This window comes from Vespula pensylvanica, chromosome 8 (genome assembly GCF_014466175.1).
Source record: "Vespula pensylvanica isolate Volc-1 chromosome 8, ASM1446617v1, whole genome shotgun sequence".
Lineage (NCBI taxonomy): Eukaryota > Metazoa > Arthropoda > Insecta > Hymenoptera > Vespidae > Vespula > Vespula pensylvanica.
The window spans coordinates 6,731,108-6,756,447 of NC_057692.1; the positions used below are offsets into that span (position 1 = coordinate 6,731,108).

A 25,340-nucleotide genomic window follows, 5' to 3' on the forward strand; every position below is an offset into this window, starting at 1 on the left:
ACACCCGGAACACCTGGTACTCCTGGAATACCTGGAACACCCGGAACATCAGGTACACCTGGAACACCGGGAACATCAGGTATTCCTGGAACAGTAGGAATACCTGGCACAGCTGGAACACCTGGCACTCCTGGAACACCTGGAACATCAGGTACTCCTGGCACAGCAGGAATACCGGGCACCCCTGGTACAGCTGGAACACCTGGCACTCCTGGAACACCCGGAACATCAGGTACGCCTGGCACAGCAGGAATACCGAGCACGCCTGGTACAGCTGGAACACCTGGCACTCCTGGAACACCTGGGACACCCGGAACATCAGGTACTCCTGGCACAGCAGGAATACCGGGCACGTCTGGCACAATTGGAATACCTGGCTATCCTGGATCACCTGGAATACCGGGAACATCAGGAACTCCTGGAATTCCCGGAATTCCAGGAACTTCTGGAATACCTGCTTCTTCTGGTATACCTAATACTGATGAAACATCAAATACTTCTGGAATTACTGATATTGTTAGTACTTCAGGGACTACGGACAGCCCTGATACGCCAAATGTCCCTGTTATATCGGGTACTCCAGGTATATGTAATGCAGAAGGATTCTTCGCGGATCCACAGAATTGTCGTAAATTTTATCGGTGTGTAAGAGATGGCAATAAATTCATAAAATATGACTTTGAATGTGGTGTTGGAACTGCTTGGGATTCCACTATACAAAGTTGTAATCATGACTACAACATACCAAATTGTACGAGTAATACTGAAGGGGATTTGACAACACCTGATTCTTCAATCAATGAAATTGATTTTTCTAGCCCTTCAATTTCAAGTGAACAGTCACAAATAATCACATCCAGACCTACTCAAGGCACAACACTATTTAGTACTTCTGTGTCATATCTTCCGCCGGAAATAACTACCGCAGGCACACCTACATCTACTAAACCCGAAGAATCAGTAACATCAATAATACCTGGTAGACCCAGTACTTCTGAGATACTAGGTCCAACCGGCCCAAACTCTTCCGGAATACCTGAAACATCAGGCACTCCTGGCACTCCTACTAAACCTGGCATAGCAGGAATACCTGGCACTCCTGGAACGCCTGGTACTCCTGGAACACCAGGTACTCCTGGTATATCAGGAATACCTGGCTATCCTGGCTCTCCTGGAATACCAGGCTATCCTGGATCACCTGGTATGCCTGGAACATCAGGAACTCCTGGAACATCTGAGATACCTGTTTCTTCTGGTATACCTGGCACTGATGAAACAGGTACTTCTGCAATTAATGATATTGCTAGTACTTCAGGGACTACGGACAGTTCTGATACGCCAAATGTCCCTGTTATATCGGGTACTCCAGGAATATGTAATGCAGAAGGATTCTTCGCCGATCCACAGAATTGTCGTAAATTTTATCGATGTGTAAGAGATAGCAATGAATTCATAAAATATGATTTTGAATGTGGTGTTGGAACTGCTTGGGATTCCACTATACAAAGTTGTAATCATGAGTACAATGTACCAAATTGTACGAGTAATGTTGAAGGGGATTTGACAACGCCTAATTCTTCAATCAATGAAATCGATTCTTCTAGCCCCACAATTTCAAGTGAACAGTCACAAATAAGCACATCCAGACCTACTCAAGGCACAACACTATTTAGTACTTCTGTGTCATATCTTCCGCCGGAAATAACTACAGCAGGCACACCTACATCTACTAAACCCGAAGAATCAGTAACATCAATAATACCTGGTAGACCCAGTACTTCTGAGATACTAGGTCCAACCGGCCCAAACTCTTCCGGAATACCTGAAACATCAGGCACTCCTGGTACTCCTGTTAAACCTGGAATTCCTGGCACAACTGGAATACCTGGAAGACCAGGCACACCTGGAACACCTGGTACTTCTGGAATCTCTGCCACTCCTGGAACGCCTGGTATGCCTGGAACATCTGGTACTCCTGGAACGCCTGGTATTCCTGGGACATCTGGTACTCCTGGAACGCCTGGTACTCCTGGAACGCCTGGTACTCCTGGAACGCCTGGTACTCCTGGAACGTCTGGTACTTCTGGAACGTCTGGTACTCCTGGAACACCTGGTACTCCTGGAACGCCTGGTACTCCTGGAACGCCTGGTATTTCTGGATCCTCTGGTACTCCTGGAACGCCTGGTACTCCTGGAACATCAGGTACTTCTGGAACGCCTGGTACTCCTGGAAGTCCAGGCTCACCTGGAACACCTGGTACTTCTGGAACGTCTGGTTCTCCTGGAACGTCTGGTTCTCCTGGTACTTCTGGAACGCCTGGTACTGCTGGAAGCCCAGGCTCACCTGGAATACCTGGTACTTCTGGAATCGCTGGCATTCCTGGAACGTCTGGTTCTCCTGGTACTCCTGGAACATCTGGTACTTCTGGAACGCCTGGTACTCCTGGAAGCCCAGGCTCACCTGGGACTCCTGGTACTCCTGGAATCGCTGGCTTTCCTGGAACATCTGGTTCTCCTGGCACTCCTGGCACTCCTGGTACACCTGGAATTTCTGGAATACCTAACTCTCCTGAAACGCCTGGTACTCCTATTAGTTCAGGTACATCTAATACTTCTGCTATTGCGGGAACTCCTAGTACCTCGGAGACGTCAGATGCGTCTGTTATATCGGGTACTCCAGGAATATGTAATGCAGAAGGATTCTTCGCCGATCCACAGAATTGTCGTAAATTTTATCGATGTGTAAGAGGAAGCAATGAGTTCTTAAAATATGACTTTGAATGTGGTGTAGGAACTGTTTGGGATTCCACTATACAAAGTTGTAATCATGAATACAACGTACCAAATTGTAAGAATAGTGTTATAGGTGATTTAACAACCCCTGATTCTTCTATCAATGAAATAAACTCTTCTACTTCTCCAAGTATAATTGAACAGTCACAAATGAGCACAAATAGGCCTATTCAAGATACAGCACTAATTAGTACTTCTGTGTCATATCTACCCCCGGATATAACTACAGTAAGTACGACTACGACGTCATTAACTACTAGACCGGAAGAATCGGTAACATCAATATCTGTCAGACCTGGTGCTTCCGAAACACCACGTCCTACTGGACCAAACTCTCCTGGAATACCTGTAATACCAGATACTCCTGGTATAGCTGGAATACCTGACATTTCTGGTACAACTGGTATTCCTGGGACAACTGGAACTCCTGCAACGCCTGGTACTCCTGAAAGCCCAGGCTCACCTGGAGCACCTGGTACTTCTGGAATCGCTGGCTTTCCTGGAACATCTGGTTCTTCTGGTACTCCTGGCACTCCTGGTACACCTGGAATTTCTGGAATACCTAACTCTCCTGAAACGCCTGGTACTCCTAGTACTCCAGATACATCTAATACTTCTGCTATTGCGGGAACTCCTGATATTCCGAACACAACAAATGTTCCTGTTATATCGGGTACTCCAGGTATATGTAGCGAAGAGGGATTTTTCCCTGATCCTCAGAATTGTCATAAATTTTATCGATGTGTAAAAGAAAGTAATGAGTTTATAAAATATGACTTTGAATGTGGTGTAGGAACTGTTTGGGATTCCACAGTACAAAGTTGTAATCATGAGTACAACGTACCAAATTGTAATAGTAGTGTTGAAAGTGATTTAACAACTCCTGATTCTTCTATCAATGAAATAAACACTTCTATTCTTCCAAATTCAAGTGAACAGACACAAGTAAGCACAAGCAGACCTATTCAAGATACAACACTAAGTATATCTGCTTCGTATTTACCACCGAAAACAACTATAACAAGTATGACTACGATGTCGATATCTAGTCGACCAGAAGCAACAGAGACAGCAATAGTACCTGAAACTTCTGGAATGACAGATTCTCCCGAAACTCCTGGAACTTCTAGCACTCTTGGAACATCTGGAACTTCTGAAATAGATACTTCTGGTATCCCTGATACGCCTAGTACTCCTAGTACAACTGGAACTCCTGGCAATCCAAGCTCATCTGGTACTCTTGGTACTTCAGAAACTCCTGGCAGCTCTGCTACTTCAGATTCCCCGGTTATATCAGGTGTATGTAATAAAGAAGGATTCTTCTCTGATCCTGATAGTTGTCAGAAATTCTATCGATGTGTAAAAGATGGCAATACATTCATGAAATATGAATTTGAATGTGGCGTTGGTACTGTTTGGGATTCCAGCATACAAAGTTGTAATCATGGGTACAACGTACCAAATTGTAGAAGTAACGCTGGTATCGATATGACAACACCTGATTCTTCTATCAATGAAATAGATTTTATTAGTAGTCCGAGTACAAATGGACAGTCTCAAATAAGTTCTAGTAAACCTATGCAAGATACAACATCATCAATCTTTAGTTCTACTACAATATCAACTACTACTAATAATGAGGCACAACAATCTATGATCCCGACAACAGTTATATCTACATCTTATTTACCACCATCAATTTCTAAAGTTACTACTAGTACACAAATGACTTCTAGTACTAAATCTCCCGAAGTTTCATCACAAGTAACATCAGCCTCATACTTACCTCCTATTAGTACTATGCAGTCAAATGGCGTTGATCAATCTACAACTGTATCACAACAAATAAATACTACTCCATCGAGCACTGTACAAGTAGGAATGTCGGATTGTACTACAGAAGGTTTCTTCTCAAACTCTAATGATTGCAAGAAATTTTATCGATGTGTCAGTCATCAATCCGGATATGTAAAATATGAATTCCAATGTGGTCCTGGTACTGCTTGGGACCAAAGTATACAAACATGTAATTATATTGAACAAGTGAGTTCTTGCATGATAAATAATAACGAAATAGTAGGGGAAGGTTCTACCTCAACTACCAGTTCTAGTGAAATACCTACAATTATTAATGAGAAACCTGGACAGATGACAATGAAACCCTCTTCAACTTATATACCAACAACTTCTGTCACCAATGAGGGTCAATCTACACCTACTAAATCTGAAAATATGCAGATACTTGCAGGATCAACTACCGAAAGTTCATCGCCTTCTAAACCGCCATATCCAATTTCATCTTCCCCGTCTGGGTCGATAATTACATCTTCTGAATCAAACACAGAATCATCTAATATGGACAAACCGCCCTGCACGACATCTAAAATTAATAATACAATAGCTTGTAATGAAGAAGGATTTTATCCACATCCAATCTATTGTGAAAAATTCTATCGTTGTGTTAACAATGGAAAGGGATTTAATGTCTATCATTTTAATTGCCCACCAAGTACTATATTTGATCCCAGTATAAACGCATGTAATTATCCGGAATCAGTTTATCCAGCGAGAGATTGTACTACATCAGCAGCAGAGCCAAGTCCATCTAGTAATGATATTACAGCACAACCTACAACAATATCGGAAACAACGGAAGAATCTTTGTCAACTGAGAGTTCAACGACACAAATTACTACCGAAATATCTACAGGAACTACAACATCCGTAGTAGAATCTACAACTTCGGGAACCTCAACAGAAATGACATCGATGACATCGGAACAAACAACTTCTGGGGAAATTACATCTATGTCCAGTACTGAATCATTTTCTTCGACAGTGACTGAAGGATTAACAGAATCAACATCAAGTTCCACTGAGCAAACCACAGAATTGACAATGAGTTCCACTGAGCAAACGACAGAATCGACAACGAATTCCACTCAGCAAACGACAGAATTGACAACGAGTTCCACTGAACAAACGACAGAATCGACAACGAGTTCCACTGAACAAACAACAGAATCGACAACGAGTTCCACTGAACAAACGACAGAATCGACAACGAGTTCCACTGAACAAACGACAGAATCGACAACGAGTTCCACTGAGCAAACGACAGAATCGACAGAAGAATCGTCTATGAGTTCTATGCAATCGGAAGCATCTCCTAGTGAATCAACAACGGAACAATTTACAACAGAATCTCAACAACAGTCAACAACTGAATCTCAAGAACAATCAACGACTGATATTTCAGAACAATCGACTGCAGTATCTCAACAACAATCTACAACAGAATCTCAACAACAATCTACCACGGAATCTCAAGAACCATCTACTACAGAATCTCAAGAACAATCGACCACAGAATCTCAAGAATCGACTACACAGAAACAAGAGGAATCTACTACCGAATCAAATGAATTGACTTCTACAACCAAAGAACCTTTGATGATGACACCTTGTCCTATTGGAAATTTAACTGATGAACAGATAACTCTTATTTGTCCCACAGGATTCCGCAAACATCCGCGATATTGTAATTTGTTCTACCAATGTACTAATGAAGGTAATATGGAAATCAAGGTTCTCGTTTTAAGTTGTCCCGAAAATACTATTTTTGACGAGCAAAAAATTCAATGTCTTCCTGAAAATGAAACCAGCCAAGGTTGCACGGGTCTTCGTGCCAATGCTAGATTCTACAGAAAGTTGGAAGAAAATTCTATAACACCAGTACGTATTAAGATCACAAGATGAAATAAATTGATTATTTCGTTAATAAATTATTAATATAAAATATTTTTATTTTAGGTAAAAGTCTCGTCGCAGCCTTTATGTCCTGACGTTGGACATTATCCATATCGGCAGGGCTGTAGCAATACATTTTATAAATGCAAACGGGACAGCAGAGATAATCTGCAGGGATATTTCTATAAATGTCCTGCGAATTTCATTTATTGGTCGGTTTCTAGAAGATGTGAACGTGCTACTCGTCTACCTATGTGTACACATTTAGCGTACAGGAAGAATAATTTTTGGGACAGTCGATGGCAATTACCAGTCGAAGACATCAATCTTTCTGCGAGAGCATTGCGTCTCTTCTGAGTCATTAGCTAATGATATACTTCTTTTGTAAATTTTCAAGAACAGTATAAATCCCTCAGGTTACATGCAAAGCTTGTCATCAGGAAATATTATACAAGTCTTGCACGTAGAAGTGAATGAGACGATTAATCGATTTTTCTCAACATGGCTGCCAAAGATCGTGATATAGACATTCAATAGATCTTCGATAGCCATCTTGAAACGATTTACGTTCATTCCAATTTCTACAACGAAACTGATAATATTTTTCAATTATAATCGGTTTCATTTAGAGTAGTTAGATAAAACAATTACTAATTATCATCGATCATAATTCACATTATCGTGCTGTACAATTTTTGTTGACGACAGTGTCGAATGTTTTTGACGAGAGATCATAAGCGATAATTGGGGTTTTGGTTGCGGGACTTGTATGCAATACATGACTGTATTTAATAATAGTAAATCATACGTATATTTATTAAGCTAATTATTAGTTTAAATAGTATTGACAGAAGTTCACGGAAAGATTCTCAGGAAATGTCTTCGTTTGAAGAAGAGTGATCCGTACTCTTGAAACGAAAATAACATTTTTGAAGCGACTGAATTTATATATTTGAAATGTAAAAAGAGAGAAAGAGAGAGATCTTCATGAGAAACAAAATCGAACATTTCAATCAATTTTTATATTTACTTTGTACATATCTATTTTCGTATTTCTAACTCAATATATCATTATAACATAGACGCATAGTATATAAATACTTTAGTAAATATTTTAATAAATATGTATACATGATTTTCGCGTGTTTATAAACGATCTCTGCGTGAACGATTATAAATAAAATATGAATTTTTCAATGCGTATCTTATTTTCCTGAGATATAGTCTCAAGTTTAAGAACAAAATTTACTACATACAGATATTACAATTTCTTGATTCAAATAAGAAATATCATCTACAATTTTAATTACAAACCTACACCGCTAGATGGTGCAATCACTACACACACATAAAGAAATCACACTTATGTATCACTGCGCCTCCTGACTTTCTAGGTACAAAATTAAAGTCGTAGGCAATCTTTTACATTAAGCTTTGGGATCCTCATATACTGGAGAAACTGTGAAAAAGTGTTCGAAAGCGAAGTTATTATCAGAATTGATTGTAGCTATTGTGCAGTTGGTGACAAAGTTTATATCGAAAAAAAGTAACATCAAAGTTAATTTAGGTAAAGAAAATTAATCTTTGAAAAGTGCACCATGTTTCGTACTACAAATTTCGACAGACTATTGGGTAAATTCCACTTCTTTTGTTCCATTAATACTCACAAAATGTCGGACATCGTTCATTTATAATTATTTTTTTATTATTTAACTATAGATAAAGCCACAAGTCACTTACAACTAGAACCTGACTGGCCTACAATTTTACAAATATCTGATCTTATACGACAAAATGATGTTCAGTGAGTAAATTTTACATATTTAGTATTTTTATAACAGAGTTAACCTGTAGGATAAATAATATTTAGTAAATATGTATGTGTATATGCATATGTATCATACATAACATATATATAATATATATATTCATCATACATATATAAGGAACCTGGATTAGTCATACATCTAATGATAAGCCAATTGTCTTCTTCTATAGTTTGCTATTAATACAGCCATATTGCATTTGCTTGAAATATCATTATTAAATTAAAAGTATTTAGTATTCTGTTTTCTTTACAGACCAAAGCAAGCACTTGCTGCTATAAAAAAGAAATTAACCAATCCTAATCCACATGTAGCTTCATATGCTCTGCTAGTAAGTAAAAATCTTTGAAATATATTTATTGTATCATTTATTGTCTTATAAGTTTCTATTAATGTTGTATCATATATTATTGGATAGGTATTAGAATCTTGTGTTAAAAATTGTGGATCACGCATCCAAGATGAAATTGCCACAAAACAATATATGGAACAACTTAAAGAATTAGTAAAATCATCAACTCATGAGCACGTTAGACAGAAAATATTCGAATTAATACAAGCTTGGGCATATGCATTTCGAAATATTCCTAAGTATAGGGCAGTGCAGGTAAGATTTTATATTATATAGAAATGTTTATGGTATATTGATTGAAAATATCACTTTTATAATGTTTCCAGGATACATTAAATATTATGAAAAGTGAAGGTCATATATTTCCTACTTTACAAGAAAGCGACGCAATGTTCATGGCTGATACTGCTCCTGAGTGGACAAATGGTGATGTTTGTCATCGTTGTCGTATAACATTTACCTTTCTTCAACGAAAACATCATTGCAGAGCCTGTGGTCAAGTATTTTGTGCTCATTGCTCTAGTAAAGTATCTACATTACCTAAAATTGGATTTGAAAAAGAAGTTAGAGTATGTGAAGCATGTTTTGAACAAGTTAATAAGTTAGTACAATTCTTTCTGAATATATAATTTTTGTTATTATATTATTTTTATAATATAATTTATATCTTTAGACCTTCTACTACCCAATCAAAAGAAACTGATTTACCAGCTGAATATTTGAGCAGTTCTTTGGCTCAACAACAACAGGTAAGAAAGAACGAAGAGTATATTATTTCGTTTAAACTAATATACAGATATTCTTTTAGGTTCCTCCTAGAAAAACAGAGGACGAAATTCGTGAAGAAGAAGATCTGCAATTAGCTATAGCTTTAAGTCAAAGTGAAGCAGAACAAAAAGAGAGAGAAAAGAAACGAGCAACAAATGCTCTGAAATCTAATGCTGTTTCTGTGTCTAAAACAACATATTCACCTCCCCCGTCTCCTGTAAGTTATCACTGTTATTAACCATCATATTATATTTCAAATACATATAAATATACCATACGTCTATTTTATTGATAATTTTATTTGATATATTCATTTTATAGGGACCAAGTCTGTCACGAATTCAAGATGAGGAGGAAATTGATCCTGAACTTGCAAAATATTTAAATCGCAGGTATTGGGAGCAGAGACAAACAGCAATAGAAGAGCACAGTGCAAGAACAGATGTAACCAGTCCTTCTGCACCTAATATAAGCAGTCCTATGCCTCAGAAAATTGTCATTGCAAAACAGCAAAATGGAGAAGTTGATATAGAAATGGAAGAGTTTGTCAATGCTTTAAGATCTCAAGTTGAAATTTTTGTAAATAGAATGAAAAGCAATTCTTCTAGAGGAAGACCTATTACTTCTGACAGCTCTGTACAAAATTTATTTCTAAATATTACACGCATGCACTCAAGGTACTCTATATAAAAGATATGAATTTTTAAACTTAACAAATTTACTTCTTCTTATTCATAATAAATGTATAATTTTGTTCGGTAGATTATTAACATATATTCAAGAACAAGATGATAGTAGAGTATATTATGAAGGTCTACAGGATAAATTAACACAAATTAAAGATGCCAGAGCTGCTTTAGATGCTTTACGAGATGAGCATAGAGAGAAATTGCGCAGACAAGCAGAGGAAGCAGAAAGACAACGACAGATGTTAATGGCACAGAAATTAGCAATTATGCGAAAAAAGAAACAGGATTATTTACAGTATCAACGACAATTAGCTTTACAGAAGATTCAAGAACAAGAAAGAGAAATGCAAATGAGACAAGAGCAACAAAAACAACAATATATAATGAGTAAATAGTTTGCTTTATAAAAATTAAAATTATTTGATTGATGTTTTTAATTACGTCCTTCAATATATTTCATATTAACTTTCTTTTCTTTTATTTAGGTGGTTATCAAAGTATGCCAGGATATATGGGTCATTCACAAGGATCTCCAGTTCGTCAGATGCAGTATCAAGGACCTGGATCAAATTATAATCCTATGTCCCCAACAGATCAGGGTGTTTATATGTATGGACAACATTCAATGGGGCAATATCCTATACAAGGTTATAATATGCCACCAATGAGTTCTCTACCCCCACATATCATAGGTACAATGACTAATCAAGAATCAACTGCAACTGATTCAGCAGTTCAATCACGGGAAAATGTAGGTAGAGTTGTAATTGCAAATACTGGAATGGTAAGTATATGAACAATAATTTTATGTTCCCAAAATAAATGACAAAGAATTATATAACTTAAAGTCTTTTTATTATATTTTTTATCATAGATACCTCAAGTAACGAATCCTATAACACAACTTCAACAACCGACTGCTCATCAGATAGGTACTGCTCAACAAGGTACTGCTACTCATATTCCAGTGACACAAGTACCACCAAGCCACATGCCACAAGGACCTCACACTTCACAAATATCGGGTTTACCAAATCAGATAGGTATAGCTCAATCAGTACCATCTACTAATATAGCACCCCCACCACCAAGGCAAATAGTTCCAGCGACACACGGTCCACCTGGACAAGTTGTACTTCCACCACAAATTGGACCACAACCTATTGGTATACCTATTCCACAAGGAGCTCCAGTACAACAGCATGTTTCTGCTATTATTCCATCTCAAAGAACAACTGCTATACAAGTTTCTGCTGCAGGTGGTACTGGGATGGTTCCATCAAGTCAGTCTCTACAAGGTCCTACAGGACCTAACTTAAATATGCAAGGAATGACACAAATTTCTGCTACCCAAGGCCAACCATTTACATTTCCACAAAATTCAGCTCCACCAGCAGCAGAAAATACTCAAGCAAAAGAGGAACCAAAGCCTGAAACAGCAGAATTAATTTCTTTTGACTAAAATAGTCCAGATGGACATGAGGTTATACCATTATTACAGATGCATTTAAGAGAATTTACAGTTTCTTAAAGCTTATTCTAAAATTAGAACATTATTCTAATATCGTTCTTAAATATGTTTATTTACAATATTCAATTTTTGTTTTTAATACCAAATTTAATATAATTTATAAAAAAGTGGTACTATACACGTTGGAAATAGATGTAATACCTGTAGAAAAAGAAAAATTAAATTATGATAATAATGTTAGCAAGTACTAAAATTTCCCACATTATTTTAAAAGTAAATAATATACTATTGCATTTTAAAATAAATGTCTAAGAAAGGAAATATATATTGAATAAACAATTTGTCTGTTGTGCAAAAAATAACCTTTCAAGTATTGAAGGGTCTTACAAATATTGAATGCAAAGCATGTTTAACACACAGATAATATTTTATATAGATAATTTAAATTACTTTTATTCTAGATTAAAAAACATATATACATTAAATCATTATAAGAAACATTACTCAATAATTTATATACTAATGAAATAGTGTCCACATTTAAAAACAATAAACATAATATTTGTATAAAGAATAAAACGTATCTACAAAACATGTAATTACGTAACAGAAATATTTATCACGATGTGTTCATTTATTAAAATTTAACGCGGATGTTCTATTTTTTATACAAGTTTCATTTCGTAACTGCAAATGACAAAGTATGTAATTACACAAAAGGCAGTAGTAATTACCTGTAATATCAGTTACCAAATACTGTGAAAAAACATAGAGTTTTAAAAACTTCAAACGACATACAAATAGTTACAGATTAAATTGATTGAGAATTTTGTTTCTATTTCAAAAATGTATATACATTTTTCTTCTTTCATCAGCTTCCTAACAAAAATTTTCCTTTCTCCAAGTTTTAAAAATAATTCTATTCTTATATAATCATACAGTCTCCACTTGACCCTTTCTACGTGGTTTAACTTCTTGATTTTGAGGAGAAGTAAACGATGTTTCTTCGGAACGTTTTCTAATTATAGATGAAGATTCACTATTAGTTGAACTACCAGAATTGCTATTATCTTTCTTCTCTAAACATATGTGAGATGCGCTTGCTCCATTAGACGTCAAAGATGTTTTACGATTACGCATATCCTCAAGAGGTATTTCCTCGCTACGCGGACGTGGCATTTTTGGAGAACTATCTCTAGATCGTAAACCATTTTCATGAATCTTCTCATTAGAGTTATTATCAACACGCTTACAACTAGTTGATGGAAGACCAAGAACAGGTCTAAGGACATGTTCCCTGCGCATTTGTGCAGCGAATCCTGGAACTTTATTTACCGTAAACATTGGTCTTGATTGATCCTTCTGCCTTTGTCCACGTCCAAGAATACCTAAGATTATTAATATTAAAAATATATATTATATATTCCTAATAAAATTTAATGATCGTATAATGATTTGCTTACGGTCATGTCGCATATTACGTAAAGCATAGTTTGGGGGAGTAGACGAATGGGGTATACTTGTTGGTATATCCAATAATCGAGCGATTTGATTTATCTTTCTTTGCCGTACTTTTATTTTACCTTTGGTTAGCCTATATCATAAAAGAATTTTGTAATACGTTTTGTATCTAGACGCTAAAATGCTAACTATTATTATATATTACCTTTGTTTTGCAGCCATGCACCTAATATGATCATTAAAGATAAATTTAGTTGATAGCAATGGAACTCTGTTGCCTGTGCTATTACTCAGAGGCTTGTATATAGTTAAATTCAAACATCTGGAATCGTCCTTGTCACCTGCTACTTCAATATCCTGTAAAAAGGCTACTACTTTTGCTACACCCCACCCAAGCTTGGCGTCAGGTTCAACTAGAATTAATTGTGTATCATCAACGACCAAAAACCAATGGATTTTTTGTCCATCTTTCCATACAACTGTACATGCTATTATGTCACTGTTATCTGTAACAGTTACCAGAATTAAAACATGTTTTATGGATTACAAAAATATATTTTAACTCTTTACCAATATTAATGCCATATAGATATTTCTCTTTTTTTTTTTTATAATTATTACATTAAGCAATCATTTAGTTTATTTTCAGATACTATTATTAAAGATACTAATTTATTCAGAGAAAGTAAATAACTTTTACTTAGATCAAGTACGTTGGTAACTTGAACACAATTATCTGGACTTGTTAAGGGTAGCTGTGTTTCTTCTTCCATATTAATAGTGAAAGACAATTCCCGAATTAAGAAAAATACTCTAATCGCACGACGTGCTCTTTCCTCCTATATAAATATAATTATTATACAGTATAGACATTGAAATTTTTTTTTCTAAATTTCCAATTTAATAGAATACTTACTTCACCACATGGTAATCGTTTACTAAATTCAATACCAGTCATTGGGGTACCCGTAGGAGGTAATAAAATATTACTGTCCATCATCAACCATTCAACATTTAAAGGTCTTTTTTGAATTTCATTATATTCGTCCTCAAACATATCCAAGAATATCTCTTCATTCTAATAAATTTCATAAAAATAATTTCTGTAATTTCATAACTGTAGTAAATCCATGTTTGATCACACACCTTATAAAAGTTCCTCAAAAGTGCTGTGCTTTGTTCTTTTGCTGCTTCAATTGCTGCTAAATGCGAATCTTTTAGAAGACTTTGTCCTTCTGATAAAACTAACTGTGTCAACAATTTGATTGTTAATTCCAGTGTAACAAGCCTTACTTTAGCATCTAAGAATAAAAGAATTTTTATTCAAATACCATAGAATATAGATATCATAGAAATATCATAGAAATATAGATACTTATTTTATTTGATGATTGTATTTGATTGTATAACTTACTTGTTTGACAGCTTAGAGTGATTATATGAATTAGTCTATCTATTAATATATCATTGTACCAATTCTTTGTTTCTGCATTCTGTGAAGGAGATAAAACTAAATCCAATGTTTCACGATTTATACCCTTATAAATAAAATTACTAAATTACTATATGATTTATAATTATTATTCAAAACTTCTATATTTATTTATTCATTACCTGGTTATTGGCTAATGCATAAAGTAAGCACAATCCAAATAATGCAGCATAATCATTTTCTGTACAAAATAAGGAATTCAATATAGTTTCTAAAAATGGTTTATTTGATAATAATTCAAGAGCATTATGTTGTATTTGACTCTGTGTTAATGGACTTTCTAGTGCCAAACGTTCTTTCTCTTCATCAGTTACATTCAAATGCTTTATGTCTTCTAGTTCTTCAGTCGAAATATTCATATCTAATTCCTCAGAGCTCTTAATAGATGTATCACAGGGCAACATATGAGCACGTGATGTGCTAGGTTTACTTAAATCTTGTACTTTTTCACCTATAGTTTCTCCAATCTCACTTGTAAATTCTACATTATTATCATCTTCATTGAGACTTTCTGATATGGTTAATGATTCACATAAATTTTCTAAGGACTTTTCTAATGTTTCTTTTGGCTGTGAAAATTCGATTAATTTATTTGATGATATATCACTAAATGTTTCAATCACTTTTCTTACTCCTATTTGAATCATATTCAAATCAGATTTTAGTATCACAGCTGCTAAAGTATATACAAGAGGTCCATGAGAAACAATCAAAAAAACTTGAGAAAGTAAAAATAATGCCACAACCACACTGACATATTTTCTTTCATCCTAACAATTAAAAAATTATTAATATTAAAAATCTATTAATATTATTATAAGATATTACAAATGATATAATTTACCTGATTTTGATAAAGATCTTTTTGTTTCATTAAAGAATATACATATAGTGGAACTAGTAATTTATGCAACAGATGTTCTGAGAGTACTTTGTTAAGATCGGGTATATTTAAACAAAGTATATCATTTAAATAATGCAAATGATCCAAGTGTTCTGCCACTAAATCTGATAATCTATTTTGACTTTGATGACTATAACATAATAATATATATATATATATATATAATTTTTTATTTTATTTTATTTAGTTTATTTATTCGCTGTAGTAATATGAAAATATGAAATGTAATAAAACTTACTCTGCATCATTTCGGACACATGTATCCAATTCTATAATATGATTACCAATAAACCATACAAGATTACTAAAATAAGGTGCTGCTGTGCGATCTCTTATAAATGCCAACATAGACACATCTTCCACACGATATACATTTAAAGTCAAAGTTCTTACTGCTATACGAACCATACCCTCTGAATGATTGAAAAACTTAATGGCTTCCGTATATAGAGGAAAGTCATTGGTATGCTGATAAAAATATTAAATTACAAAGTATTCTCATATAAAAAACATTATGTTTGTGTAATAAATGTAGTTCAAATTGTGTAAAGTAAGAAAAGTATATACTTCATACACATAAGCATTTGTTTCAAATTTTAACTTATTAAAATGAATTCTTTAAAATAATAATATAAAAATTAGATACATATGATATTAGATGAGAAATGAAATAAGAAACATAGAGGCTTATTACGTGTACCTCGTTTACCTCATTATAGAAGAAATGGATGGTATGAGTATTTAACTTCAAGCTCAAGGTTTTTAAGAAACTGATGTAATATGCCATTACCTCCTCATCACTGAAGTCAAATTTGTGCACAATAATACTATTTACATGGTTATTACTTAGTAGGTAGTCTACAAATATTTTTCAAATATAAGACATGTTATAAAAATAAAATAAACAATTAAAAAAACATAGTTTACATAAAATATGACTTACACAAAGATGTTTCATTACGTATATTTTCAAATAAAATATTGAGCGTCTGAAGTAATTGAACACATACATAGCTTCCACATTTCTGCTTCATAATACGCAAGAAGAATGAAAGCATGTTCTTTTCCAAAAAGAAGCTGTAAACAATGTGTAAAAATTATTATTCATCATATTTTGGTTAAATTCACAGAATATTAGATTAAATAATAAGTAATATCACTTACTCAAAGACGCTACTATCGTTTTGGTCACCCCATATTAAAATTTCAGCTATTGAACGAAGAGTTTCTACTAATAAACCTCTATTATTTTCAGAAACTGTTTGATTTTTCGACAGAACATTGTACAGGTACCTAAGCATAACATAATATTTACCATCATAATCAAAAATTGAAATAGACATACATACTTAAGGTGCTCTAAAGAATGTGGATTTTTTGGCTTCCAAAGGCCTCCTCCAAACCAACTACGACTTCGAAACATTTTCATATGTTATGAACTTAATTGGGTATGATTCACAATGTATTCATGTTTGATTTTAGTTTAATTTAATTTCTTGTAAGTATTACTTCATGTCGTTTAGATAGGTTAGGTGAGATGTAATGATTTATATGAGTAAAATACGTCTAAATATATGGATTATTTTAAAGAAATGTCACAATACATATTACATTGTTTTAAAGTAAAGGTTATTATCTGTCGAAGAATTTCTTTTTCGCAATATATTTTGATCTAATTACTGATCTCACTTGAAATATCGTCACTTTTCATTATATATTTCAACTCTACGCATTGTACAAATTACAACGAAGTGTATTATATACGATAAATTTGTAATACTCTACGCAACACAAGACGCAACGCAGTTCTCCATTAAACTACGAACTATGAACTGGCGTGCTGTACGTATGTACATCTCAAGTCAGGTTATCTCCTTAAAGCAATTTATCTCCTTTAGCTCGAAGCGTGTGTGACTTCAGCGACAGGTACGGACAAAATATGAACTACAAATGCGAGTGGAGCACTCTCACCGTCACGACTGTCGTATGTTTATAAGTTTAAATAGTTTATATTCCTCTCACTTAACATAAAGATCAGGTTAATTTGGATTAGAATAGATAATATTATACTAGTGGACTCACGCTTTTCATTCTCTCACATTTATATCTTTCTTTAATAATGATCGATACGAAAATTAGTAAATACTTATATATCAAATATTATTTTATATAATACAATATATTTTTTGATATGATACAGTATTTTTTTTCTACTTCTTTTTCTTTTCACTATTTTCATTATTATATTATTATATTATATATCAGTAGTATAATAATAGTAATAACATAATATAAAGAGAATTAATCTTACAGGAGAAATTACTAAAAAAGATAGTGCTGGGAGTTCTCATATATTTTATATACAGAATGGAAACGAATTAATATTTTGATTTTTATAAAAATAATATATAATATATAAGTACATTTTCACTAATTTTTACTTTAGACTAAATAACCAACAAAATCTACATAGAATTCTACTATATCCAATCTATTTGTTTGTAGAAGTATTAAAGTGTTAGTACTTAAATGTTTTATTAGAATTAGATTAAAGGGAATTTGAAAATACATTAAAATATGCAGCCACTCGCTCGGAGTTCGATAAATAGTAAGTAATAGGATTTTTTTATATTCACTCATTACTATTATTTATATTCATTTCTCTAAATAACATGTCTTGTAATTCGTATATAATTACGAATCTCTTTTGTAATAATATACTTATATTTGAAAAGTATATGATCATGGCGGGTAAATAGGCAACCAATCAAACCATAGCTTCCTTTGTTGCGCTTTTCACTATAAGGTTATGTACATTTAAATCAATTCGTGTATTATTTATACTATAACGAATGTGTATTTTTAAGTGTATATAATATTTTTTCTTTAAAAGAAAATATTTTTTTGGATCATTTATAATGCGAATATTGGAACTATACAGCGGTATTGGCGGAATGCATTATGCCTTTCGAGGTACATTTAATTTAAATCTTAAACATATATGTTAATCTCACCAAAAAGACATTAAAAAATTTTTATTTAAATTATTTATTTAAAATATTTATAAAATTATTTGTTAAAAGTCTTCATTATCATGTTATTTTCTAGAAAGTGGAGTGGTTGGAAATATTATTGGTGCAGTGGATATAAATCCTGTTGCCAATAATGTATATAAACATAATTTTCCAGAAGTCTTGCTCATGAACCGCAACATTGAATCTATAAGCGAAGAGGAAATTATAAATCTAAATATAAATATGATACTTATGAGTCCTCCTTGTCAACCATTTACTAGAGTAGGATTGCAAAAGGACAAATTAGATAACAGATCGTGTTCACTGTTTCACCTTTTACAAATTATACCACAAATTTCATCTTTGAAATATATATTATTGGAGAATGTGAAGGGATTTGAAAACTCAGAAACAAGAGTAGAATTACTAAAGTGCCTTAAAAATAGCAATTTTAATTATAAAGAATTAATTTTAAGTCCAAATCAATTTGGCATTCCAAATACAAGGCATAGATATTATTTGCTTGCTAAAAAAAAAGGTTTAAAATTTTGTTTCAATGATTCTGTATTAGACCATAGCCTTTCTCAAAGATTGATAACACTTCTTCCACAAAGTAAACATCAGCTGCTCATAGAAAAAGATCATGTAGATAATATAGAATGCGGTATTATCTGTTATAAATTAAAACATATTTTAGAAAATTGTGAAGAATCATTATACTTAATTCCTAGAAATATTCTACAGAAACGAGCTACATTGTTAGATATAAGAACAGCAGACAATTGTGGATCTTGTTGTTTTACAAAAGCTTATGGACATTATATTGAAGGTACAGGTTCTGTGTATTGTCCATTTTCAGAAGAAATAGTACAAAAAAAACTTATTGAATCTACCAAATATGAAAAATATTCAGAAGATCAATTACAACTTTTTTTATCTTTGAAGTTGAGATATTTCACACCAAAAGAAGTATCTAGATTAATGTGTTTTCCAGAAGATTTTACATTTCCAAATAGTACAACAACTAAACAAAAATACAGATTATTAGGTAATTCAATTAATGTTGATGTAGTTAGCAAATTAATATTTTTATTGTGTACTAAAGAGAATGAGAATATATGAAGTATTTATTTAACTAAAAGTATTTGTGCGTTACAAATTATATAGATTTTACAACATTATTATAACAATTTTATATTCAAAGTTAATAAAAGCATTATAGAATTGTTGATATACATAATGTACCATGAAAAGTACATACATAAGAAATATAAAATTATGTACCATATAAATAATATAAATAATAAGAACTACTTGTAATATTTTTAAAAATTTGATAGACAATTAATTTGATAAATCATTTATTATAACACACAAATTACTTCAATACAGATAGTAAACTAAAGTTTTCTCTATAATAAAAACTTGTGTTTCAATTATTTATTGGTGATCATGATGAATATGATTTTCTATTAATTATTCATTGTACTTAGAAGATAATATATATTTACAAAAACTAATTATGTATACTTATATATATAACTTATATATATTGTTTAATATTGTTTGGGTTTTATATGATTTCTAATTCAGATGGAATATGAATTTTCTTTTCTGCAGCAAATTTTTTGAGTGCCTGATATTTGGAATGCCAAGATTCTATTTCTTCTCTCATGCGATTATTGTCCTCTTGCATTGCTTCCATATCACGGTATTCCTGAGTTTTTTCTGATTCTAGTTCATCTTTTTGTTCTATGCGTTTTATACGACAACTGGCTGCATAACCTCTGTTTTTTAAAGTTCTTCTTCTCTGTTTCATTCGTACTATCTCTTCTCTAGATAATCCACGCAATTTCAATTGTCTGTTTAAATCTCTGACAGATATTGTAACAAGTTCATCATCACTGATGTCCAAACATGGACCTGGTGAGAGGGGATCCTATGCAAGAAAAGAAAATATAATAAACAAGATAAATAAGTAAGTCAGCTAATAGAGATTACATTAATAAAATAAATTCAATACAAAATAATATAGTAAATTTTACATTCACTTTTTACCTATTTTAGAAAAAATAATATTTTATTAATTTTTATTGTAATTTGTAGATGATATCGCTACAAAATATTATTGCAGAAGTGTTTGTTATTCATAATGTTATACTGAGGTACATTTACTAAAATAAACACGATCGGTAATAATGAAAGACATTTGCTCACGTGTGATAGTTGCCGACGTACCATCTTTATAGATCGCTTTCCGTCCATAGCCATTTTTTACGTGAAAATATTCACGTTCCAACGTAAAGCGAACAAAAAATAGAACGTTTTCTCCAACCTTCTGTGGTTTCTCGATCAATTTGCCTAGTCATTCTAGAACGCGAAACGACGACGGTAGCTGCCATGGTAGACATTATCGTATATATCATTCTGAAAACATCGAATTTTCTTATGTGATATAATTTATAATATAATTTTATGTACAGCATTAAAATATGCATCATTTTATAGAACGATTTCGTTAAGCATCGTAAAAATACATCAAAAATTGCTTTTTTTACATATTTATATCGGTACAATAATAACATACATTTTATTCATTTGGACACAGCAACGCCATCTGTTAAGGTAAAAGTGTACTCGTTAGATAATATCTACGAATTTCGCATTAGTATTTACCACGCATCCCACTGTAATGGTTGTTATTTTAGTAAGATGATATTTTTGATCAATTCTTTTTTCTCGCAGAAAGAATTCATAGCAGATATTGATATTAATATAAATAAGTAATATAAAACTTGTTGCTTAAATAGTTCTTATAGTAAAAATTATCTGGATAAATATATTTCTGAATAGAATAATATTATAAATAAAGAAAGCATACAAGTCATCTTTGTTTTTAAATGTATAAATATATATACGCATATACGTACATTTAAAATATTAATCGTAAACTCGCGATAAGAGGTTAGGATAAAAGTAGATTAAAGTGGATAAGATTCTAGAAAACACATTTCGCGTTAATAGAGATGTTATCTATACTGCTTCTTTTTCTTTTTTCTTTTTTCTATACATTATATTATTATTATTATCATTTTACTCGACTTAGTTATATTTTAATTAACTTACGAATATTTGGACATCCAAGCTAGATGGCTTCTATCCTAGGATTTTTTATCTCGTGTAGCAATAAAAAAATAAAAGTATCGGTGTCACAATAATATTGACTAACTTTTTTCTCTTTTTAGATCCTCGATAGGAGCCATTATCTTCCCGTAGTAACTCAATAGCCGAGAAAATGACAAGAAGAGAAGAAAGATGTTATACGGCGAAGATGAGAAGAAAGAGGAAAAGGAGGAGAAGAAGACGATGCTTGGAAGAACGAAGAAAAAGAGAAAGAAGGTAGTATGGTCATAGTCGTTCTTATACTAGTTAACTTCTATTTCCAATCTGATCGCAAGATATATTATCGAGAGAAACAAACTGTTAATAAGTTGTTTTATGCGTCTCATTATTCGACGAAATAACTTTAAAATAAGTTCGAAAATATGGAAAGAAAAGAAAAGAAAAGAAACGAGAAGAATTTAAACGGATGATATATTATGAATTTGATTTTTCGCCTGTTTATTTTATTTCTTGAATGTTAACGAATTTGCGTAGAAAAATGTTGTGTCCTTTCGTCCTCTATATAACTTGGAAACAAAATTATTCGTTTTACCTTTTACGTTATTAATATTATATTTTCTGGTAGTCGTTCAGTATATGAGGTTCAAAGGTAGAAATATTCTTTTATCGTGTTTTCTGAAGGAGTTATCGTCGTAGCCCGTAATAACTATTATATTTAGCAAGAAAAAGTAGTCTCGTCGAGGAAGCCAAGAAACGACGACGACGACGATGACGAAGTTCTTAAAACGAGTTATCCGTTCGTCGTTCTTACGACAAGTTGGTTCTTGGATGTGATTAGCCGAAAATGATGTTCTTCTTGGAACGAAATGATCGATAAAGGTAGAGAGAAAGAGAAAAAGTGAGAGAGAGAGAGAGAGAGAGAGAGAGAGAGAGAGAGAGAGAGAGAGAGAGAGAGAGAGATAAAATCAAGATTATCGTTTTTCTCTTTTCACGGTCGGTTAATATCGAAGAATTCGTTCGAAAATAATTTTTCTTTCTATCAAATAAGTGTATTAATATCGTGCCGTTATCAATTTATGGAAAAACACGTTTCATCGAGCCAAGGAATGTGATATCCGACGTATGATATATGCGTAATTACACATTAGGATACTAAAGGCTATCATTAGAAATATACGAAGCGTATAGCTCGTGAAATTATTCGTAATACGTTATATTATATCGATAGATACTATCAAGCATCTCGACATAAACACGTCCGTGCTTCGTTAACGAACGAGTCTGTGTATGTACGTATGTAATAGATTTATATATACAATTGAATTATTCGTTTTTAGCATTCAAACTGTTGGCATTTTAACGAGTATATATATTCATACGACCTTCCCGGTTCATCGTTCGAAAATTCGATATAACGAAATTTCATTTTGCAAACTCGTTCGCGTTAACCATTTGGAAATATGAAAGAGGTGTCCGACTTGACACACAACTAGCTTACTCGTTATCCACTGGGAGACATTTCTCACGCATCAGCTATAATTAAACGGAGACTCGTAGGATGTACAGAGTAAATGCCAAAGGTACAATGCATAGAGTTAACTCGTTCGCAATGAACTATCGTATAAACTCGTGGTACATTCTGATTACTTCGTTGAGACGTAGTATGCATCAACGTACATTATATCATCTGTTGAGAGAAAGAGAAAAAGCAAAAAAGTATACCGACTTTGAATGAATTTTTCAGGAAGTTGTATATTTCTTTTCTTTTCTTTTCTTTTCTTCATCCTTTCGTTCCTTTGCTTCCGTCTTCTACATTTTTATCTATCCTAATTTTTTTTTAACAAACATTACCATTTTTATTTTAGTCCTTATAATCTTCAAATATTAGTTCGTACAAATAACTTAATAACGTAACCTAATACAATGTATTGTTTTATAAAAGTATTTATCCTTGTTCGTTTTTTTTAACATACATATGTATATTGTGCTTACATGGAAAACGTTAGCTTCAGCTACTACGTCTGATCTCTTCTTTTCACTCGTTTCCTTTAATACAACGCTTGCTGCGTTATAAGCATTCCATTCATTCGCTCTCATGTATATTAATGCATTTCTGCCCGTTCGTTTTAGAGGGACTACGTTATAAAGTCGAGACGTTAATAATAGACACGTCTTGCTCTCCTACTTTTCTCGTTTGTCTTTCATCTTCCTATTCGTGTTTTCCTCCTTTCTTCTTTCCATTTTTTTTCTTATTTTTCCTTCTTTCCGCACACTTCCTATCTTCCCTTTCGCGAAAAAGTCATTTATCATACTACTTTTCTTTACTCGTAGCATGACGATTTAGTTTCTCTAGAATGTACACACACACACACACACACATACACACAATATCAAGCATTATAGTTATCTATCGAATTTGAGGTCGGTGGCATCGTTCAACGACCAGTCCATTTTCGTCGCATTGCGGAAAATCTAATGTCCAGGTATTTCTATTGTCACATAATATCATCGTTCTTCGATTTTATTTAACAATTTTACGAATATTATCTTTTGTCTTGTGTATATTTTGTTTACTTTTCAAACAATGAATTTTTCATAAAAATATTTTATTAACGTTACAACGATTAAGTAACAAGGTTTTACGAAACAATTAAATACAGATTTTTTCTCTTTCATGTTTGCTGTACATGAAAAGTCAGATAACGTCTTTCTTTTTTTTCTTCTCTTTACATTATCTTTTTTTTATTTTACTATAATTTTATTTTTCTTATTCGTAAAGATTCAACGATAATATTTTTTTTATTATTTATGACTTTTTATATCTTATTACGTTCATAAGTTTTATTATCTCGTTAGCGTGGTACGACGAATATAAATCCGTTTCACTTGGCGCACGATCGACATGTCTTTACTACTTCCTACCGACTTGAGTTTTCTCTCAAACGTACCAACGGACTTCATTAATTTCGCTTTGCCAACGAATAGAGTCGTGTATAGAGAATATTTGCTGTATTTATCACGACATTTGACGTCCATCATAACGACCTTGAAGTTTAACATCAAAGACAAAGTAATCGAGTCGCAGAAACTAAACGTTTATTAGTGTCCAAGACAAGAGACGAACGAAGTATCGAACGAAGTTGAATTTTCAAGCGAATTTCTTGTAGAATCTTTCATAATTGTTTACGTCTGAGTATAATTTCACACTTTATCCAATCGGAGTTGTTTTAGATATGTCATCCTTCATAAAATTTTTTATTCGATCAGGCTAAAGTTTCTAAATATAGTTATAAATTTTTAAAAGTTCGAAAAATAGATCATAAAGATACGAACAGTCGAATAAAACATGTAAATCGTTTGGCTCAATCATGAGAATGATTTATAGATCAATAAATTTGACGAAAATCAAAAAGTTTTCGTTGTTATCACTTGAATTGATACTTCAACTAATATATTCGTATTTAGATTTATTTTGACGGACATATTGTATTCATAAATTTTGTAGTTAGAGAAATATGAAAGAAAGAAATATGGATGATCGATCGGAAGAGGATCGGACAGCTGTAAGATGGGTGTGGTAAAAGAGGCCGATTGAACCGGCTTATTTCCTGCTGGCTTCTTTCCTAAGCGATCGAACGTGAGTATTATCGCGTTGCAAAAGCCACGCCCTACGATTCATCGAGACCGTTCGTTCGTT

At 32.9% G+C, this 25,340-nt stretch overlaps 6 protein-coding genes across 14 annotated transcripts in view; 4 read left to right on the forward strand and 2 right to left on the reverse strand.

Moving 5' to 3' along the window:
* The window catches only part of LOC122631048 (mucin-5AC-like), a 20,350-nt gene extending 12,674 nt beyond the window's left edge, over nucleotides 1-7,676 (forward strand). The window contains exons 5-7 of the mRNA XM_043816243.1: nucleotides 152-583; nucleotides 2,681-6,528; nucleotides 6,607-7,676. Coding sequence (XP_043672178.1) covers nucleotides 152-583; nucleotides 2,681-6,528; nucleotides 6,607-6,900 — 4,574 coding nt within the window. The 3' untranslated portion in view covers nucleotides 6,901-7,676. The remainder of the gene's footprint in view (nucleotides 1-151; nucleotides 584-2,680; nucleotides 6,529-6,606) is intronic.
* A 262-nt stretch (nucleotides 7,677-7,938) lies between these two features.
* On the forward strand, nucleotides 7,939-12,500 carry LOC122630932 (hepatocyte growth factor-regulated tyrosine kinase substrate). The gene is made up of 11 exons (XM_043815998.1): nucleotides 7,939-8,175; nucleotides 8,263-8,347; nucleotides 8,625-8,700; nucleotides 8,788-8,976; nucleotides 9,048-9,322; nucleotides 9,395-9,470; nucleotides 9,530-9,706; nucleotides 9,811-10,166; nucleotides 10,252-10,565; nucleotides 10,664-10,962; nucleotides 11,053-12,500. Exons 1-11 carry the CDS (start codon nucleotides 8,142-8,144, stop codon nucleotides 11,638-11,640), a joined length of 2,469 nt encoding a protein of 822 aa, XP_043671933.1. The 5' UTR covers nucleotides 7,939-8,141; the 3' UTR covers nucleotides 11,641-12,500.
* On the reverse strand, nucleotides 11,017-17,392 carry LOC122630930 (protein CLEC16A homolog). Of its 5 annotated transcripts, XM_043815997.1 has the most exons (15): nucleotides 16,856-17,392; nucleotides 16,671-16,799; nucleotides 16,450-16,583; nucleotides 16,207-16,364; nucleotides 15,745-15,974; nucleotides 15,447-15,636; nucleotides 14,725-15,372; nucleotides 14,525-14,648; nucleotides 14,257-14,411; nucleotides 14,027-14,188; nucleotides 13,811-13,949; nucleotides 13,316-13,616; nucleotides 13,113-13,243; nucleotides 12,985-13,037; nucleotides 12,702-12,844 (listed from the first exon to the last, which is right to left on the reverse strand). In XM_043815997.1, the coding sequence occupies exons 1-15, from the start codon at nucleotides 16,933-16,935 to the stop codon at nucleotides 12,839-12,841; spliced, it is 2,640 nt and encodes an 879-aa protein (XP_043671932.1). In that variant the 5' UTR covers nucleotides 16,936-17,392; the 3' UTR covers nucleotides 12,702-12,838. The 5 variants fall into 5 exon arrangements, with proteins under 5 accessions (XP_043671929.1, XP_043671927.1, XP_043671931.1 ...); XM_043815994.1 differs by having other exon boundaries at nucleotides 11,017-13,037; nucleotides 14,525-14,603; XM_043815992.1 differs by having other exon boundaries at nucleotides 11,017-13,037.
* A 914-nt stretch (nucleotides 17,393-18,306) lies between these two features.
* Nucleotides 18,307-19,778, forward strand: LOC122631386 (tRNA (cytosine(38)-C(5))-methyltransferase). Its single transcript, XM_043817033.1, has 2 exons — nucleotides 18,307-18,479; nucleotides 18,615-19,778. The coding sequence occupies exons 1-2, from the start codon at nucleotides 18,425-18,427 to the stop codon at nucleotides 19,640-19,642; spliced, it is 1,083 nt and encodes a 360-aa protein (XP_043672968.1). The 5' UTR covers nucleotides 18,307-18,424; the 3' UTR covers nucleotides 19,643-19,778.
* An 86-nt stretch (nucleotides 19,779-19,864) lies between these two features.
* LOC122631387 (transcription factor MafG) lies at nucleotides 19,865-20,989 on the reverse strand. Of its 2 annotated transcripts, none has more exons than XM_043817035.1 (2): nucleotides 20,759-20,989; nucleotides 19,865-20,459 (listed from the first exon to the last, which is right to left on the reverse strand). In XM_043817035.1, exons 1-2 carry the CDS (start codon nucleotides 20,789-20,791, stop codon nucleotides 20,094-20,096), a joined length of 399 nt encoding a protein of 132 aa, XP_043672970.1. In that variant the 5' UTR covers nucleotides 20,792-20,989; the 3' UTR covers nucleotides 19,865-20,093. The 2 variants fall into 2 exon arrangements, with proteins under 2 accessions (XP_043672970.1, XP_043672969.1); XM_043817034.1 differs by having other exon boundaries at nucleotides 20,738-20,982.
* LOC122631385 overlaps nucleotides 20,363-25,340 on the forward strand; it is a 92,356-nt gene continuing 87,378 nt past the window's right edge. For 2 of the 4 annotated variants that reach the window (XM_043817027.1, XM_043817032.1), the window contains exons 1-2: nucleotides 20,363-20,498; nucleotides 21,766-21,919. In XM_043817027.1, coding sequence (XP_043672962.1) covers nucleotides 21,836-21,919 — 84 coding nt within the window. In that variant the 5' untranslated portion in view covers nucleotides 20,363-20,498; nucleotides 21,766-21,835. Of the gene's footprint in view, nucleotides 20,499-21,205; nucleotides 21,228-21,687; nucleotides 21,920-25,340 lie in introns of those variants that run through there. The other 2 variants (XM_043817028.1, XM_043817030.1) reach the window with 2 other exon arrangements.